Source organism: Aethalodelphis obliquidens, unplaced genomic scaffold, assembly GCF_003676395.1.
Source record: "Aethalodelphis obliquidens isolate GAN/ISIS:26980383/991018 unplaced genomic scaffold, ASM367639v1 scaffold71, whole genome shotgun sequence".
Lineage (NCBI taxonomy): Eukaryota > Metazoa > Chordata > Mammalia > Artiodactyla > Delphinidae > Aethalodelphis > Aethalodelphis obliquidens.
The window spans coordinates 106,703-125,190 of record NW_020838015.1 but is presented as its reverse complement, the minus strand read 5'-3'; the positions used below and the strand labels follow the sequence as shown (position 1 = coordinate 125,190).

Below are 18,488 nucleotides of genomic sequence, written 5' to 3'. Positions count from 1 at the left end.
ATTGTCTCCTTACCTAACCTAATGAAATCCACAATAAGGTGGCTTAACCTAAAAGGAAAGGACGTTGGATTTCTTTGCATTTGCTGGGAACGGTGTCATTTCATCCTGGGAACACTGATTATTGTGCATTGACATGAAACCCGGAGGCAGCAATGATATATGTCTTTGTCAAATACAAATGGGAAAATGAATTATTACTTAAGAAGTATGGTTTGAGAGGCTAAATCTTGGAAACATGTGACCCAGCAGAGCCTCGTGATAGCCAGACTTGGCACGTTTTGTTTCAACATCCTAGAGAATCAGCGCACAGGTCCATTCTGGGATCTGGAATTTCACTGAAGCACGCATTGTACGGTGTGCACTACAAAGCTTAGTGACCAAAGACACCTGCACTGTACAAGTACTTACTGTTCTCTATTCAAAGTCACTTACCCAGGAACCCTCATGAAATGATTTAAAAAAATATAGCTACACCTGTGTTTCACCCAGAGTAAAGGAAATGCGCTGTCAGTGTGACCACAGATGATGTAACATAATGCGATCTAGAGTTTCTTTTAGCCACAGCATTTGTTTTAATGATTTTGTAAATGACTTTTGTCCTGTATTACAGAATCTTTAAGGCTAGGAAGGGGTCAGGTGAATCTGCCTGCTATACTTCGTTGTATTTAGTGAGAAAAACTCTACGCCGCGCTGGGTATTTATAAATGTGGGTGTCTGCAAATCTTTTGGGCCATATCCCTCACGAACGGTAAGGGTCCACAGGATTAAAGGGGTCTGTGGTGAAAAAAAGACTGAGTTTCACTGCTCCACCTCAATGCACTCCTTCCACAGATGAACAAAGGCACAAAAGAAACAAAGTGGTTTTCTCAAGGTTACTTAGCTGGTTAGTGTCTGAACTATAATTAGAACCCGGAGTTATTAACTTAAGAGTCCAGAAGTATATTCACAGCGCATAAATGATAACTAAGGCTGTCACCTGTAGAGGTGGGTTGAAGGAAAGTCAATAGGAAACAATTATAGTATCATTGATGAAGATAAGGTATCATTGATGAAGTTCCACACTGTGGATTATTTCTGGCAGGTTTTTAATCACAGAATCAGTCTGCCGCCCCAAACCATCTGCACTGTTCATAAATCTACTCTCAAAAAATCTTCTCACATAAGTGAGAATTATTTTTCTAGGTCATCTCTTGTTTTAGAATTTTTGGAGAGCTTACTGTTGCCAACTTAAGAGGCATCTTCATGGTCTTTAACCTGCACTTACCAGATTTATAATCACTCCTGATGCTATTTTTAGCACATCTCTTAAAAGGAAGACCAATACCCTTGAGATGGAAGTGCGGGCTGGCAGACATAATGGGCTCCATTTGGTTCTTTATTCATTTGTGAATTCGTTTATTTTTTGGCAGTCCAGTGAATATGAGGATTGAATGATTTTGCCCTGCAACCTGCGTTTAATCTAACCAAGATACTGAACATGAATGATAAATGAGGATAAATAAAGTCCCCAAGGTGATGAATACTATGCTGTACTGTTATGGTCCATGATTTACAAAGACAGATGGGATGTGATGTACAGAGAGAATGGAATAACCGCCCTTCAAGAACCCCACATCAATTAAGTGACCCAGCCACTCATTTTAGTAAATTATCTTCCCACTCTTCACAGGGCTTTTACTATACATTGAATCCTTTCAAAATATGCTGTATTTAATTTGGAACATCTCCAAAATTCAAGGATCCTGGGGTGCTTGGAGGATACCCAAAGGCCTTCACTGAAAATGATGAAAGGGAATAGGAAATGGGAGTGTTGAGCGTAACATGAAGAGATATCATTTCCAGAATGGTAAATAACTGCTGTTTTTCTTCAGAAAGTTCAAAGCAAGAAAAAGGTGGGCTCAAATGATCACTGGTGGGAATTAGCCTGAACATAATGCACAATGCCCTGGCGCTGGTACAAGCACACACGGGAGCCTTTGAAGTCCTTCCTTAAGTAAAAATGGAAGGCAGAGAAAATAAAAATAGAAGGACTAACACTTCTATTATTTGTCACCTCAAACTGCACTGAAGAAAAAATGAAATTCCAGTTGGATTGAAGAACATTAATTAGGTAAGGAGGGGAAAGGAAGTAATAAAAATCAGGTAACAAATGAAAGAGAAATCAAATATATTTTAAAGCTGTACTCATGGCACTGAAGCATAGCCTTGAAAATTAAATAACACTCCTAATCAAAAATGTGTGTGTTGGGCTTCCCTGGTGGCGCAGTGGTTGGGAATCCGCCTGCCAGTGCAGGGGACACGGGTTCGAGCCCTGGTCTGGGAGCATCCCACATGCTGCGGAGCAACTGAGCCTGTGTGCCACAGCTGCTGAGGCCCGCGCGCCTGGAGCCCGTGCTCCGCAACGAGGGAGGCCACCGCAGTGAGAGGCCTGTGCATTGCAGCAAGGAGTGGTCCCCACTCACCGCAACTAGAGAAAGTCCATGCACAGCAATGAAGACTCAACACAACCAAAAATAAATTTATAAAAAAAAAATGTGTGTGTTATTTTGGTATTTTAAGTCTCTCCTCTGGCCAGTCGACCAAAATGCACTGTCTTTTTTGAATTGCCCCTTCTCTAAGGCCTAATTAGCAGTGTAATGGGATTGGGGAAAAAAAAAAGGAAAAGATGGGGTCTGATAAGTTTCCAGGCTCGATTCCAGAGAGTTCACTGCAAATGGCTTCTCATTTCTCTAGACTTTTCATTAGGTGATAATGGAAACCGTCATTTGGAGAAGAATTACAGAATAGTCCATCTTCAACCTTAATGTGCATACAAATCACCTAGGGATCTTGTTGAAGTGCAGATTCGGATTCAGTGGGGCTGGGGTGGGGCCTGAGATTCTGGATGTCTAACAAACTCCCGTGCCACTAGTCCAGGGACCACGTTTTGAACTGCCAGGTTCCAGATCTGCACTGTCCCATGAACTTACTGAGCGCTTGCAACGTGGCTAGTCTGTATCAGGATGGGATGTAAGTATAACAGAGACACGGGATTTCAAAGACTGGATATTTAAAAAATATGAAGTCACTCGATTTTTAAATTTGTTGCATGTTGAAATAATATTTGGCGTATATTGGGGTAGATCTATTATTAAAATTCATTTCACCTGTTTCTTTCTATGTTTTAAACAGGGCTACTAGAAAGTTAATTTCATATGTGGCTCGTATTATATTTTGTTGGACAGCACTAGTTTAATTTGTATACAAATATTGTAGATAAAGATCATATATTTTTTAAACACAGGATCATTTCTGGACATCCTTTACTGATGGAGACTTTCTTGGCTTTGAAAAGTTTCATCTTGACCTTTTCATCTCCCAAGGTAGTGGCATAAGATAAGAAATACCCTCACTTCTCAGAAAAGGCACCCGTCTTTGGCTAAGCCCAATGAAAGGCAATGCTATCAGATAATAACATGAGTGAGACCTGGGGCGCCGTGGCACCAGTGCACCAGCTCGTTCTCCCTCTCGATGGCCTCGCCGAGCTCAGGTGGCCAGTTGCAGTTTTGTTCCTGCTCCATAAGGAAGTCCACGCTCTGCCACACCAGCTCCTGATCTGAGGGCTTAAGGTGCTCATGGTAAGAAAGAAGCATCTGGAGGATGGACGACAGGCCATGAGCTGCTCCTATACAGACAAGCAAAGCATCATTAATTCACATAATTGGGAGGAAAACCAGTTTGAAGTCTGGGCGTAAGTATTACAGATTGATGAAGGGGTTGGGGAAAGCCAGGCATTCCAGGCAAAAGGAACAGGCACAAAGGTTACAAAGGTATGAGAACACTTTGCCTGCTGGAGAGTTTATAAATGTGAACCAGGGGAGGGAGAGATAAAGCTCGAGTTTGGAGAGGGAGGCAGGCGATCTGCAAAGGGGCTTGCAAGTCATGCTTGCAAGGAGTGATGGGGAACCACTGAAGGATTCAAAGGGGTAGTAACTAACTTTCATTTTACAAGCCTCATATCTCAAATGTAGTCATTGTGATTCAGTAGTCTGTTATTGATCCACTAATACTAAAAACTTGAAACTGTCAGCGGCTGAATCCTGCTTCCCTGTGCAGAGGTACTATTGGCAGTGAGCATATAAGCTGTTAATTTTCAGCAAAATTAGGCCAGTGAATTCACAATCAAGAATAAAGGATTTGAGTCTTTAGTGAAAGTCATTGTTAAAATAGCTCCATTTCTTTTTTTTCCTTTTTTTTCTTTTTTGTTTTAACATCTTCATTGGAGTATAATTGCTTTACAATGTCATGTCAGTTTCTGCTGTATAACTGCTGTATAACAAAGTGAATCAGCTATATGTATACATATATCCCCATATCCCCTCCCTCTTGCGTCTCCCTCCCACCCAAATAGCTCCACTTCTGACAGGTAGACTCTGAAAACAAATATGAAATTGTGCTTTGTAGTATCCGTCAATATTTGTTTTTAAATGGCCTTTCAAAGGGTTCCCAGTGAAAGCAATAGTGATGACCTATGTCAAAAACAAAATCTTCCAGCCTTTAGCCAATGCTGCTGTTAGAGACTGCCTTTCTCCTCCAGGCCTTTGCCAACACCCTCACTCACCCAAGTATTCGGTTCCATAGTAAGAATACATCAGTGGGAATGGTTTCCTCTTTTTCATGGCATATTGCTTCCCGGAGTCCAGGATCGCCTGGCAAATTGATTTGATCTGTGCTGGGGTCAGCACCTGAGTAAGGAAAAGAGGCAGAAGTCAAGTCAGGATCATCATTATTCCTCAGACACTGGATTTTCTTGCTTAAAAAGTCCATCAGCATATCCCCCCCAGTCCTTTTCCTATTTGTAAATAAGCTCAGCCCACCATACCTTTTTTTTTTAAAACCACTGATTCTCTCTTCGTTGTCAAGTTTATCTCCCCTCTTCAGAAAATTTGCAGTTCTGATGGGAAACACACACCTTTACTGCTATAGGTTTTTATAAATGGCAGAGACCACCTAACAGCTGTTATATCATTAATCCTTGTCACAGGAACAAGAAGTTGCTCAGGAAAGAACAAAGACTGGTCCTAAGCGACCATGCTTGGCAAAGCTGTTACTTCTGATGTATGGCACGGGTCTGGCTCAGACAAAGGGCCTTCAGTTTGTGTCATTTCGACTGTGCTCATAAAGCCACAATTCTATGACAAGCTGCTGCATGACAGACCCGCTGGAGCCTTTTGCAGTCCATGAAGGAAACCTAAGTCCAATAAGGACCAAGGCAAAGGAACTTTTACTATCAAAATGATGCTGAATAGACAATGGCTAAAAGGCCGTCTCCCATATTTTATTCAATCTAGGTGCCGTAAGTTTTAGGGCTATACAGGTTAAAATGTTCTCAAGCCTACACAGCATCACTGCATTTATTAGGGTGCTGCTCACGTTTGCAATGTTCTCTGTCTGCCAGTCTACCTCGGGGCACACTGGATGCTCCTTTGGCACAGCACTTGTCACCTGTTGCGTTCTGTCTCTCTCTACTGGATGATCAGATGCAAAGACTGTGATGTCTCATCATTTTGGTATCCTTGGTTCCTGACTCTGAGCCCGAGGGGGCCTTTGGTAACTGATGAGCGAGTAAGTGCCAGGTGGACTGCCATGAAAAGCAGAGCCCCCCTCTCCTCTTTTCTTTATTCACCCCTCCCTCCCTCTTCCCCTTCCTTCCACAATTATTTCTTAAGCCCTTACTATAAGCAGGAAAGACTGTTCTAGACGCTGGAGACACAACAGTGAACAACACGACAAGACCTTTACTCTCATGAAGCCAACCTTCCAAAAAGGCAGACCTACACAGGAAAAGTACCAGCCAGAGTAACCAAAGGAAGAAGAAATCACCTGAAGTTCAGCCTTGGCCTGACTGGATGAATCTGGGATCAAGGAACAATCTACTGGATTTTGGCCTTTCTCCGAAGACTCACACATCAAATTTTCCTACCTGATATCTGCCATTAGACTCACCCATGCCTTTTGAAATAACTAATGATTTCTTAAGTCATAACTTGCTCCTCTGATTTACGCAACATTAGAAGGGCAAAATATAATCCAGGTTGTGGCCCCTTCAAATCCAGCATTTAATTTGGAAAAATAATCACATAAAGAAGAGGAAGTTGTTCATTAATTAATTCTGCCAGTTAACATTACTGAGCTACTATTCCAGTGAGGCCCTCTAGTAGGTATTGTGGGGGAAACTCTAGAAAGCCTAGGACACATTTTTTTTTTTCCTACAAGGAACTTACTATCCAGCACTGGAGATAGACATAGACAAAAGTCTACAATAGAGTGATTAAAGTTCATGAGCCCACCTCACACCAGTCAGAATGGCCATCATCAAAAAGTCTACGAATAATAAATGCTGGAGAGGGTGTGGAGAAAAGGGAACCCTCTTGCACTGTTGGTGGGAATGTAAATTGGTACAGCCACTATGGAGAACAGTACGGAGGTTCCTTAAAAAACTAAAAGCAGAACTACCATATGACCCAGCAATCCCACTACTGGGTATATACCCAGAGAAAACCATAATTCAAAAAGAGACATGGGGCTTCCCTGGTGGCGCAGTGGTTGGGAGTCCGCCTGCCGATGCCGGGGATGCGGGTTCGTGCCCCGGTCTGGGAGGATCCCACGTGCTACGGGGCGGCTGGGCCTGCGGGCCGTGGCCGCTGGGCCTGCGCGTCCGGGGCCTGTGCTCCGCGGCGGGAGAGGCCGCAGCAGTGAGAGGCCCGTGTACCGCAAAAAAAAAAAAAAAAAAAGACATGTACCACAATGTTCACTGCAGCTATATTTACAATAGCCAGGACATGGAAGCAACATAAGTGTCCATTGACAGATGAATGAATAAAGAAGATGTGGCACATATACACAATGGAATATTAGTCACCCATAAAAAAGAATGAAATAATGCCATTTGCAGCAACATGGATGGACCTAGAGATTATCACACTCAGTGAAGTAAGTCAGACAGAGAAAGACAAATATCATATGATATGACTTATATGTGGAATCTAAAAAAATGATATAAATGAGCTTATTTACAAAAGAGAAATAGACTCACTGACATAGAAAAAAACTTGTGGTTACCAAAGGGGAAAGGGGGGGAGCGATTAAATTGGGAATTTGGCATTAACAGATATACATTACTATATATAAAATAGATAAACAACAAAGACCTACTGTATAGCACAGGGAAATATATTCAATATCTTGTAATAACCTATAAGGGAAAAGAATCTGAAAAGGAATATATATATATGTGTATATATATATATATATATATATATACACACATATATATGTAACTGACCCACTTTGCTGTACACTTGAAATACTGTAAATCAACTATACTTCAATTAAAAAATTTTTTTTAATTAAAAAAAAAAGTTCATGAACCCAGGCAGGGGTGGAAAGAAACAGTAATGCAGAATATTTAACCCATCAGCTTCACTAAGACATCATCTCCTCATTTTCCATCTGGTTGCTCAGAAACAATTACGTCATGGGTTCCAACTTAAGTTTCCCTTTTATTAGGTACCTATCTTTGCCTCTTGGGTTTACTCCTCCTTTCTGCCTAGAAATCCTAAAGACCCTATCTTCCCACGTCTTCCCACCGTCATTTCAGGGCTCAGCCTCGGGTCTTTCCTTAGATGGACGGCACATTTCTCCTAAATGATTTCCTCCTCTGCATCCGTTCGAATTGTTAACAAAATTTCATTTGCCACTGACAACATCTTACTCTCTCTGTACCTTTATCAGCACCAACTGACCTCACATTTAGTCTTACTCTATGTAATATCTTGCATCATCAGCCTCATATCGACCCCTCCATCCTGGCATACTCTCAGAAACCTGCCAAGAACCTCAAAGGGCATGAACTTAAGAGGAGTCTATGCTGGTCGCATCCCATAATTTCCTGGGAATATATCTGGCTCTTCACCTGAACTGAGGTCCTGTATGCCACTATTGGTCTTGAATCCATGTGACAGAGGCAGTTTTTGTGATAGGAAAAGGCCACTGGATTTTCAGGGTACGTACTCATTTGAATGACTAGAATTCTCCCTATTTGACTTCTGTGCTGATAATTGAAAACTGGATTATTCTTTCCTCAGCTGAACATTTATTCATGTCTCCGTTCTCTCCCCGCCCCACCTGCTTGTTTTTAACCCAGAAAAGGAAAATCAACTTTGGTTCTATGCGGTGCCCTCTTTCTTTCCATCCCTGATCCACAGCTCAGAATAGAGAATGAGTTTATAAAATATTTCAAAACTTCCCCGGTCATGCATCATGTCTGGGTGGTTTCCTCTTATCTCGCAGAAACACTGTGAAAAACAAAGAGAAACGGCGCTTGTCGGGCCGGATAAAGACTAGTTATGCGTGCAGTTCTTTATCGCTGGGAACAGACAAGACCTACCCTTGGCTTTATTGATCAGCAAATAAAAAGGGGAAAAACAGTGTACATGAAAGTGTGCAGAGGAGAGCACTGAAGAAGAGGGTACTGGTCCCCGCCCAACACACAGTACGTTAGGAAGAAAGGAGATGAGACACAGGGCAGGGGCTGCTTCGTGTTCTCCCATTTGTCTGCCCTCTCAGACATCCCTCCAGGCCGCACTCCCAGCACAGAGGAACACACAAGCGCACACACTTCCAAGAAGACGGCCTCCGTGCTGCTGAAACACTCTGAGGCCTTGGGAATGAGGAAATGGCATTTCCACTGGGGAAAAAAAGTAACTGGGGATGGCAGAGAGCGGCTCCCTGTGCATTAGGCCTTTATCGGGACAAACCCAAATTCCCTCTCCTGTATCTGTAGCACATAAGGCTATGCATGTGTTGATGTCTTGGATGGATTTGGTTCTTTTTAAAAAAAAAATTTTTAAATTAAAGTATAGTTGATTGACAATGTTGTGTTAATTTCAGCTGTATAGCAAAGTGACTCAGTTATACACATATATACATTCATTTTTTAAATATTCTTTTCCATTATGGTTTATCCCAGGATATTGAATACAGTTCCCTGTGCTATACAGTAGGACCTTGTTGTTTATCTACGTCTGTATCTTTATTCCTGTCCTGCCCCTAGGTTCATCAGAACCATTTTTTTTTTAGATTCCATATATATGTGTTAGCATACGGTATTTGTTTTTCTCTTTCTGACTTACTTCACTCTGTATGGCAGACTCTAGGTCCATCCACCTCACTAGATTCCACATATGAGTGATATCATATGGTATTTGGATTTGGTTCTTTAAATAAAAATTTGTTTTTACACTGAATTGAAATAAATTAAGATATCTCAGAAATACAAAGCAAGTCTCTGGTGGTTTGGTGTAAATATTTTCATTAGTCTAATCGATTCCCTTCGCTGATCCTTGAACGGAGGTGTTTGCCGTGAAGTAGTCCCATTGGGCTGGGCTCTGAATATGAAGAGACGAGAGAGTAATAAAGCCCATTCTGTGTTTCCTGGCCCCGCCTAAAGGTTGTGCTCTGATGGAACCAACTCCCTGCTGAGGAGAGAGGACCTTTGTTTAAGGAAATGAATGAAATGGGCCAAGCCACAGAAAGCCTGCCTCACCACAGACCCCTTTCCAGGGTTAAGTGTCCCGCCCACAGGCCCTCTGAAGTGGCAGTCTTTGCTAGCTTGATATCAACCCCCGCCAGCATTAGCAAGCAGCAGTCCAAAATGCCCAAAGCATGTGACTGCCCATTCAGATGGAATGCAGAAGGTCACTCCAATATCATGCCAAACACATATGTAACAGAGCAAGAATCTGACATTAACTTAGGTGATTTCCTCCAGCAATTTATTTCATCCACTCCTTTGCCCTGCCTTTCTGGTGGTAGCACAAGCTTCTGCCTGAGAGAGAAAAAAGCCATTTGATGACCAATGAACATCAAAACGACTTTTTTTTAGGTTAACTTAAAAAAAAAAACCTTATTGGAGTCTAGTTGATTTACAGTGTTGTGTTACTTTCAGGTGTACAGCAAAGTGATTCAGTTATACATATACATATATTCATTCTTTTGTTGAGACCCATGGAGATAATAGCTCTGAGGAAAAAAGGCTGTTGAGTTGTAGAAACTGGGTATTTTAGTACTTGAAGTTGAGAATACAAACAACAGACTTGAAGGATATGTAGAGTCAGGATGGAGCTAAATCTGTTCAAGGTGGAAAGAGGCGAAACCAGCAAACTGAAAGTCAGTGTGGAGTTCCTGCTCTCCTAGCCCCACTCCCTTGCGCTAAGCATTAGGAGAGATCCTATAATCCCCCGAAAAGGTTTGGGGATCTATAGGTAGTTAGGATGTGTGTCCCCCACTCCCACCTGGAATTGGGGAGATGGCAGCCTCAAAGATGTGGCTCTTGCCTCAGGGTCTGGGGCCAGGAACAGAGATATCGCTGCACGGCATGTCCACAGAAGAGCCAGAGACAATCCTGAGTTTCCTGTGGGTACCATGGTGGAGCAGAAAAACATCCCACATCCTAAAGTAAATTTTTCTAAAAAAGTTCACTACCCAAATTTAAAAGTTAGGGAAACTTTTTGGGTACAAAGTCAAAATAAACATACAGTTAGAGTTTTACTTTTGAGGCCTGTTTGGGGCTTAGATTCAGTTGGAAGCCACTAGGTTACAGGTAAGGGCCAGGCCTTCAGGAAATCTCTGGAGTGGGTGGAGAGGTACTTCAGGTGTTGAGAAGACAAAAACTCAGGGGAGCTGCTTTGATGCAGAAGAAGCTTAAAGAGATAAAGTAGGGCTAAGGGAAGGCTTTCAAATAGGAAACAGATCTTGATGAATCAGACAGTTCATATTACGTGCCAGGCCTGTGCCAGGCCCTTTGAGAGATGATATCATCTTAACAAATAGACTTAAGAGGTGAATCATTTAAATAATGAAGTATTTCGCATTTGTTTAAATTCTCAAAGTTATGATCTATAGGGGTAAGGTGGAGGGAGTGAACATTAAGGGCTTCACAGAGGGAGAGGGACATGAGCTTAAGCTCTGAAGGACAATGAGGAAGTGGATAAATGCAAGTGGCGGGGGATGGGAGGGAGAGAGGGTATTTTAAGCTGCGGTCTGATGGGGAAAACCTTGTGTATTAGGGCAATGCTTCTCACACTGCAATGTGCACACAAATCACCTGGTGCTCTTGTTAAAAATGCAGATTCTGATTCAGTAGGTCAGGGACGGGGCCAGGGACGAATACAGTTCTAACAAGCTCCCAGGCGAGGCTGCTGCTGGTCCCAGGACCACACCTGAAGTGGCAAGCGATGGGATTATGGGCGCACAGAGGCTGGCTGCAGCAGAGGATTTCTCTTGGGAAGGGTGAGAACTTGGAAGGAACTGTAGGAAGTTCCCAAAGACATTCAAGGAAGCAGGAGGGAACACCAGGCAAGAACACCGCACACCATAATTTCAATGATCAGATTACCCAGAAAAGAGAAGTGGCAACAATGGGAAATTCTCTTCCAATAGGCCATGCGTAGGAAAAGTGTGTCTGAATCTGCAAAACCCAGTGGGGAGCTCTCTTAGCCAATGTGGCCAAGTTTATTTTCTTAACTAGTCTCCAAATGGGGCGCATGTGCTGGTGCAGAATAAGCAAGTCCCTTCCATCTGGTTTTCCTGATGCTCCCTGACCATCATTATGCTGGGCGATGAGGAATCAGAAGGGGGTTGCTCTACTTAATGATTATCTTCCAATCTTTTAGAGGGATTCAACAGAGAATTTCACTTATAAACACTTGGTCCCAGATACCATTTCAAAGTTGTTTCTTTTCCCTTCTCACGTCAAGAAACCCAAGCCAAGAAAACAATGGAAACTAGAAAAGGAAAACAGGTTTTACCCCATTCTTGCTGACTGACTGCTGGCTTGAAAGATTTATTACAAGTACCTGGTAACCCAGTCTGCACCAAGGGTCACTAGATGATTTCCTGTTCCATTTCTTGCAAGACACGAAATGTCTCAGAGCCTGAGTTTCCTTATCTACAGAAGGGGGATCACAATGACTTGCCCCACCTACCTCCTCAGGTGATGGTGAGACTATTACTAAAAAAGCAGTTCCCATTTGGAATTAGCAGATGCAAACTAGTATGTATAGGATGGATAAACAACAAGGCCCTGCTATATAGCACAGGGAACTGTATTCAATATCCTGTGATAAACCATAATGGAAAAGAATATGACCAAGAATGTATATATATGTGTAACTGAATCACTTTGCTATACAGCAGAAATTAACACAACATTGTAAAACAACTATACTTCAATTAGAAAAAAGAAGTACTTTATTTTCTTGTTAACTTTTATATTGGCTTTCTATTGCTGCTTAAACTTGGTGGCTAGAAACAACATGAATTTAGTCTCTGACCACACCCCAAATCGATGACATCAGCCTCTCAGGGTGTGGGACATAGGCATCAGTATTTATGAAAACTCTCCAGGTGATTCCAGAGTGCGGTCAAGTTTGAGAATCACTGAGAAACTTCGCTTCACCACTTTCTAGCAGTGTGGATTCAGGCAAGTTACTTATACTTTCTAAGCCTCAGTTTACTCATTTGTAAAAAGTATTGATAATAAGACCTCCCTATCTCACTGGATTGTTATGACGATTCCATATAAGACACTTAGCACAATTCCTGCCATGAGGCACGTGCGCGATGCAGTAAGCTGGGGTTAAGATAGACGTTGCAAGTCCAGCAGCGACTCAACCCCACCATTCAGCACCACAGGCCTTGCAGGTCTGTGCTCAGAATCTCCCTCAAAAAATAACCCTGCTGTTGTTGCTCACCTCCCACACCCCATCTTCCATCCAAGGACCAGCTTGTGTCAGCTTGCATTCCTAAGTCACTGTAACTTGTAAGTCATAGATTAGTAACGTATGGCTCTTCATGTCTGTGTATTTACTTTTCTTTCCTCATCACCACACTTTGGGCGTTTCACTGTCCCACTATCTCCAAACCACATTGCTTTGCTCTTTCAAAACTACTGCTCAAGTTTACCTGGTTTCTAGACAAGTCTCTGTCACTAACTTTGTTACTTTAGACCAATCACGTAACCTCTCTGGTCCTCAGTTTCCTCACCTGAAAAAAACAAGGAGTTAAGCTGAGGTGGTCTTTAATGTGTCTTTCAGCAATAGTATTTTGTCATTTTGTCATTCAACACTTTATGACAACCATTTTACAAATCTATAAATACTTATTGGGCATTAATTCTGGGATGTGGATGGGATGGGATGTTTCAGTGGTTTCATTTTCTACAGGCTAGGCAAAAAGCCCTTTGCAATGAGATTATAGTGCATGTTTAACTTGACCTCTATTCTAGGCATCTTATTTTATGAAGATGCATATTCTCCCATGTGATCCAGCAATCCCACCCCTGGGCATATATCCAGACAAAACTATAATACAAAAAGATACATGCACTCCTATGTTCATAGCAGCACTATTCACAATAGCCAAGATATGGAAACAACCTAAATGTCCAGGTACAGATGAATGGATAAAGAAGATGTGGTACATATATACAATGGAATATTACTAAGCCATAAAAAAGAATGAAATAATGCCATTTGCAGCAACATGGATGGACCTAGAGATTATCATACTAAGTGAAGTCACACAGAGAAAGACAAATATCATATGATATCACTTATATGTGGAATCTAAAAAATTATATAAATGAACTTATTTACAAAACAGAAGTAGACTCACTGACATAGAAAACAAACTTATGGTCACCAAAGGGAAAAGCGGGGAGGGATAAATTGGGAATTTCGGATTAACAGATATATATTACTATATATAAAATAGACAAACAACAAGGACATACTGTATAGCACAGGGAACTATATTCAATATGCTGTGATAAACCATAATGGAAAAGAATATAAAAAAGAATGTATATATATGTATAACTGAATCACTTTGCTGTACAGCAGAAATTAACACATTGTAAATCAACTATATACTTCAATAAAAAAGTCATAACTTCTTCCAGGGCTTCCCTGGTGGCACAGTGGTTGAGAGTCCGCCTGCCAATGCAGAAGACACGGGTTCGTGCCCTGGTCCGGGAAGATCCCACATGCCGCGGAGCGGCTGGGCCCGTGAGCCGTGGCCGCTGAGCCTGCGCGTCTGGAGCCTGTGCTCCGCAACGGGAGAGGCCGCGACAGTGAGAGGCCCGCGTGACGCCAAAAAAAAAAAAAAGTAGTAACTTCTTACTAAAAAAAAAGATGCATATTCTCTTATGTGCTTTCTTCCTAGTAGAAAGCTTAGGAAATTAGAAGTTGTTTTAGCCTCTTGGCATTGGTTAGTTGACTAACTGGAGTCTTTGTCTCCCGATGCCTCCAAAGCGAATGACTACGTTATTAAGGCCTGATGTGTAATTGACCATTTCACGTCAGACGCTCCTCTAAGCCACGGTTATGTCGTTACACTAGTCTCAAACCATGGTTCAACGGACATTTTTCAAGTGCTTGCTGCGTGCATGACACTGGGCTAGAGACTACAGGAATATAGAGATGAGTAGTTGTGGACAGTCAGGTATCAAGTAAATGCCTTTCGTACTTGGAAAGTTCTCCCCTTATTCCTTGCTAACTGGATCTCAATTTTATTAGGCTGACAATTGTGTTTAACTCCAGGTGATAGTGAATATGAGCTTCAGCCAGTCATGTCAATCCCATTGTCCCTTGCCTTCCTTGAAGCTCGAGTTGGCTATGTGACCTCACTTTGATCAATGGAGAAATCTGCTGAGGTGGGAGCTTCTTGGAAAGCTTTTGATTTCATGATAAATGGAAATAAACTGGACAGACTTGGCTGTTACCTGCCTTTCCTCTTTTTGGTGCCTTGAATGTTTATGTGAGGCCTGGAGCTGTAGCATCCACTTTGCATCCTGAGGCAATAAGCTTGTGGATGAAACACTAACATTCACAGAAGGATAGAGGAAAAAGATCCTGGGGGTTGTGGACATCGTTGGGCATCTGTACCACAACTAGGAGCACCTATCTGCAGACCCTTGTTATGAGAGAAAAAGTACTTCCTTTTTTAAAGTCACTGTTCATTGGATTACTTACAAACTCACATCAGCTGGGCAGCTGTAAAGTACCAACCTAACAGCACTGCTAGCATTCATTTCCCTGTAAAGCAATTTTTGCCCACATATTTCTCTGTTTCCATGGAAACCTCTAGTTCCGGAGCTCTTTAAAGTGAGGCTGACTGCCTGAGTGGACAAATTCAAATGCAGTTTTCAGTGCTGGCTGTACTCACAAGGTTGTGATTGATTTTTCTTGTTAAGTGCTATCCTAGAGCCCGGAGACAAAGCCTGGCAAACACACTGTCACCTTGCTGCCATTGCCCTGGGTGACCTTCCTACTCCTTCCACTTATCTTGCTCCAGGTCAGGGACAAGGGACACTCTCCAATCTGCCCCCAGGACAGTAGATCCTCCAATCCTCAAAGTCGATTTGGGGAGACAGAGAGGAGACTTGTGGGATCCTCAGCAACAAGTGCTGTGAAGGAATCTTCTTCCTTACCAGGAACCGCTGTCACCTCAACTTAAGTGACAGTATTATGTACTACCTGCCCTGTCACTTGAGAGAGCTAGTCATGAAAATGGTCCTAGAAGAACAATATCTGAGCCATTTGCGACATTTTAAAGCTCAATAACTCTTTCACCTAGATATTTTCGACAAAATAAGCTAGGAGGGTTTCTTTTCCATGGGCCTGTGGGATTGATGGGTGCCCTGAAGGTCACAAGTGGTGGAGATTCTTTAAAATGGCTTACATCTTTTTGTCTTCTTTTTTCCCCCAATACCTTAAAATACATTTTAATAAATGTGTTCCTGGCGGGGGGGGGGGGGATGAAATGGGAGATTGGGATTGACATATATACACTACTATGTATAAAATAGATAACTAATGAGAGCCTACTGTATAGCACAGGGAACTCTACTCAATGCTCTGTGGTGACCTAGATGGGAAGGAAATCCATAAAAGAGGGGATATATGTATACGTATGGCTGATTCACTTTGCTGCACTGCAGAAACGGACACAGCAGTGTAACGCCAACTATACTCCAATTAAAAAAAAAAGTGTTCCTTGGGGCTAAAGGAAGCTAAGGCCCTGAATAGTACCTTCTCGGCAAAATAAAACCTAAACCTATTGCAGGGGGTGGACTGGGTGACCGTGGCTGGGAAATTTGGAATTTCTGGCTTTGTCATTATATGGCCCTGAACAAGTGATGTAACCTCTCTGCCTTCAGTCTTCATTGGTAAAATGAGGTAGGTGACCAAGTAACTTCCCGAGACCTTTCTGGTTCATGATGGTTTATAAGTATGTATCGAACTTTCCTTCCTCCTCTTGTATTCATTGAGGCATTGGAGGGAATCCTCTGTGTGATCCTGTCCAAAGTAGTTTCGTTATGGTGACACAGTGCTTTCAGGTACTTCGAAGGGAAAATGATTCTGCTTTTTCGTTTTCTGGTTTCTTTTCGGAAACAGTTGTAGCCAGGGGTCTTTAGGAGAGCTAGGTTATAAGATTCCGAAAGAATCGCGTTCTATATAAACAACATATCCAAAAAGGAGATTGGAGGTGACCTGGGCATGCAGGTACGCTGAAGGGAGTGGCCACCCCTCACCCTCCCCCCACCCCACCCCATTAGGGACCAGGCAGCCAGGATGAACAAAAGAGTCTCTGTGGCTGCTTTCAATTTTCATTTTAGGCCTAGGGGAAGGAGAAGAAGAGAGGGTCTCAGGAGGAGCTGGCTCTGTGGCTGAAGAGGAGAGAGGAGAGAAGAGTGAAGTAAATCCACACCTTTGCTCTGTTAAGGACACCGAACTCCCCAAAGCCACTTCCTTAGATTTCAGTATCCACAAGTTCCATGTGGTTGCTATGGAATGAACACAGCTAGGGAGGCTTCTTCCTGGTCCTTACAAAGGGTGGGATGAATCACCGGGTTATATAACCAGTACTAAGCAAAGCAGGATTTACAACCTTGTAAGTTAGTAACTAAGGTCTTTGTCTTATATAAGCTTTATCCTGTACATGTTAATCAAGCCCTACTATGGCTCACTCAGAGAAGTCTGTCAACAAAAGAGAGAGAAACCTCTGCCATTGTGGAGGTGACATTCCAGTCTGAATAAATGCATATTGTGCTCCATATTTTATTGCCCCCAATATGTCTTATGCGGCCACTTTCCATAATTTGTTATTATTTTAATGGGGCTGCCTTCATAAAGAAATCAATGTTAAGTAAATTGTGTGCCACATCTCAGGTTGCCTGGGGAAAATTTAACAGGAGATGAAATCCATTCACAGGCTCCGATGTTCAACTGAGGGTAATCACCAAAAGTGTAAGGATGTACATAGGACAGAAATGGCCAGCTGGCCAGTTGCTATAGCAGATAGTTACATGGAAAGGTTTAAAAACAGAGCTCCCAGTCTATACCAAGATTTTATAGGAGGTAGGACTGAACACTCATCTTTTTTTAACAAAAGCTCCACTCAGGATGCTGGGACACAGACATTGCTTTACATTGCAAATCCAGCATGATTTAGTATTGCAAATAGCACGGGTGGTTGGAACAAGGAACTCAGCTTAATCTTATGTGGTTCATGTAAGCTGTGCTGCTGCTATTCCTGGTCACGGACTAGACTTAATTATAAGCTCGATGCCAGGAACCATCTCTATAAATACGCTTCATTAGTTGTAACACAAAATACTCCTGACCATTTACCAATTTTTCAAAAGCACGTATCTCCGTGATACTGAGAGAGGAGCCCCATGTTTAATATGTAAAGGGGGGAGATACATTAAATATATAATTAGTTATGAAGAGGCACTTACAAAATAAGGTCTCCCAACTACACGATGACGGAACAACTCCAGACAAAACTGATCCACGTGATACATGCATGTGAGATAAATAGATTTACTGTGAAAGGTGTACAATTTGGACTTCTACTACAGTACATCAGCGTCCGAAGGAAAGAAGTACCTAGGGCCACTAGTATAAGAATGTCCACAGCAGCTTAATTCATAAGCTTTATTCATGAGACCTGGAAACATCCTAAATGTCCATCGACAGGAGAATGAATAAATTTGGAATATTCACACAATGGAATACTACTCAACAATAAGCAGAACAGATTGCTGATACATACAACAGAGAGTGGATCTCATGAACATGCAGAACTAAAGGAGCCAGGCACAAAAGAGTGCTTGCTCTATGATTCCATTTATATGAAGTTCAAGAATAGGCAAAATCAAACTATGGTGATAGAGATCAGAAGAGTGGTGAACTCCAGTATCTTTTTTTTTTTTTTTTTTGCGGTACACGGCTTCTCACTGTTGTGGCCTCTCCCGTTGTGGAGCACAGGCTCCGGATGCGCAGGCTCAGCGGCCATGGCTCACGGGCCCAGCCGCTCCGCGGCATGTGGGATCCTCCCGGACCGGGTCACGAACCCGCGTCCTCTAAATCAGCAGGCGG

The 18,488-nt window shown here is 42.4% G+C and overlaps 1 protein-coding gene across 1 annotated transcript in view; it reads right to left on the bottom strand.

The window, feature by feature from the left end:
• LANCL3 (LanC like family member 3) overlaps window positions 1–18,488 on the bottom strand; it is a 97,488-nt gene that overhangs the window by 15,610 nt on the left and 63,390 nt on the right. The window contains exons 2-3 of the mRNA XM_027091229.1: window positions 4,601–4,724; window positions 3,467–3,664 (exon numbers count right to left, since the gene is read on the bottom strand). Coding sequence (XP_026947030.1) covers window positions 3,467–3,664; window positions 4,601–4,724 — 322 coding nt within the window. The remainder of the gene's footprint in view (window positions 1–3,466; window positions 3,665–4,600; window positions 4,725–18,488) is intronic.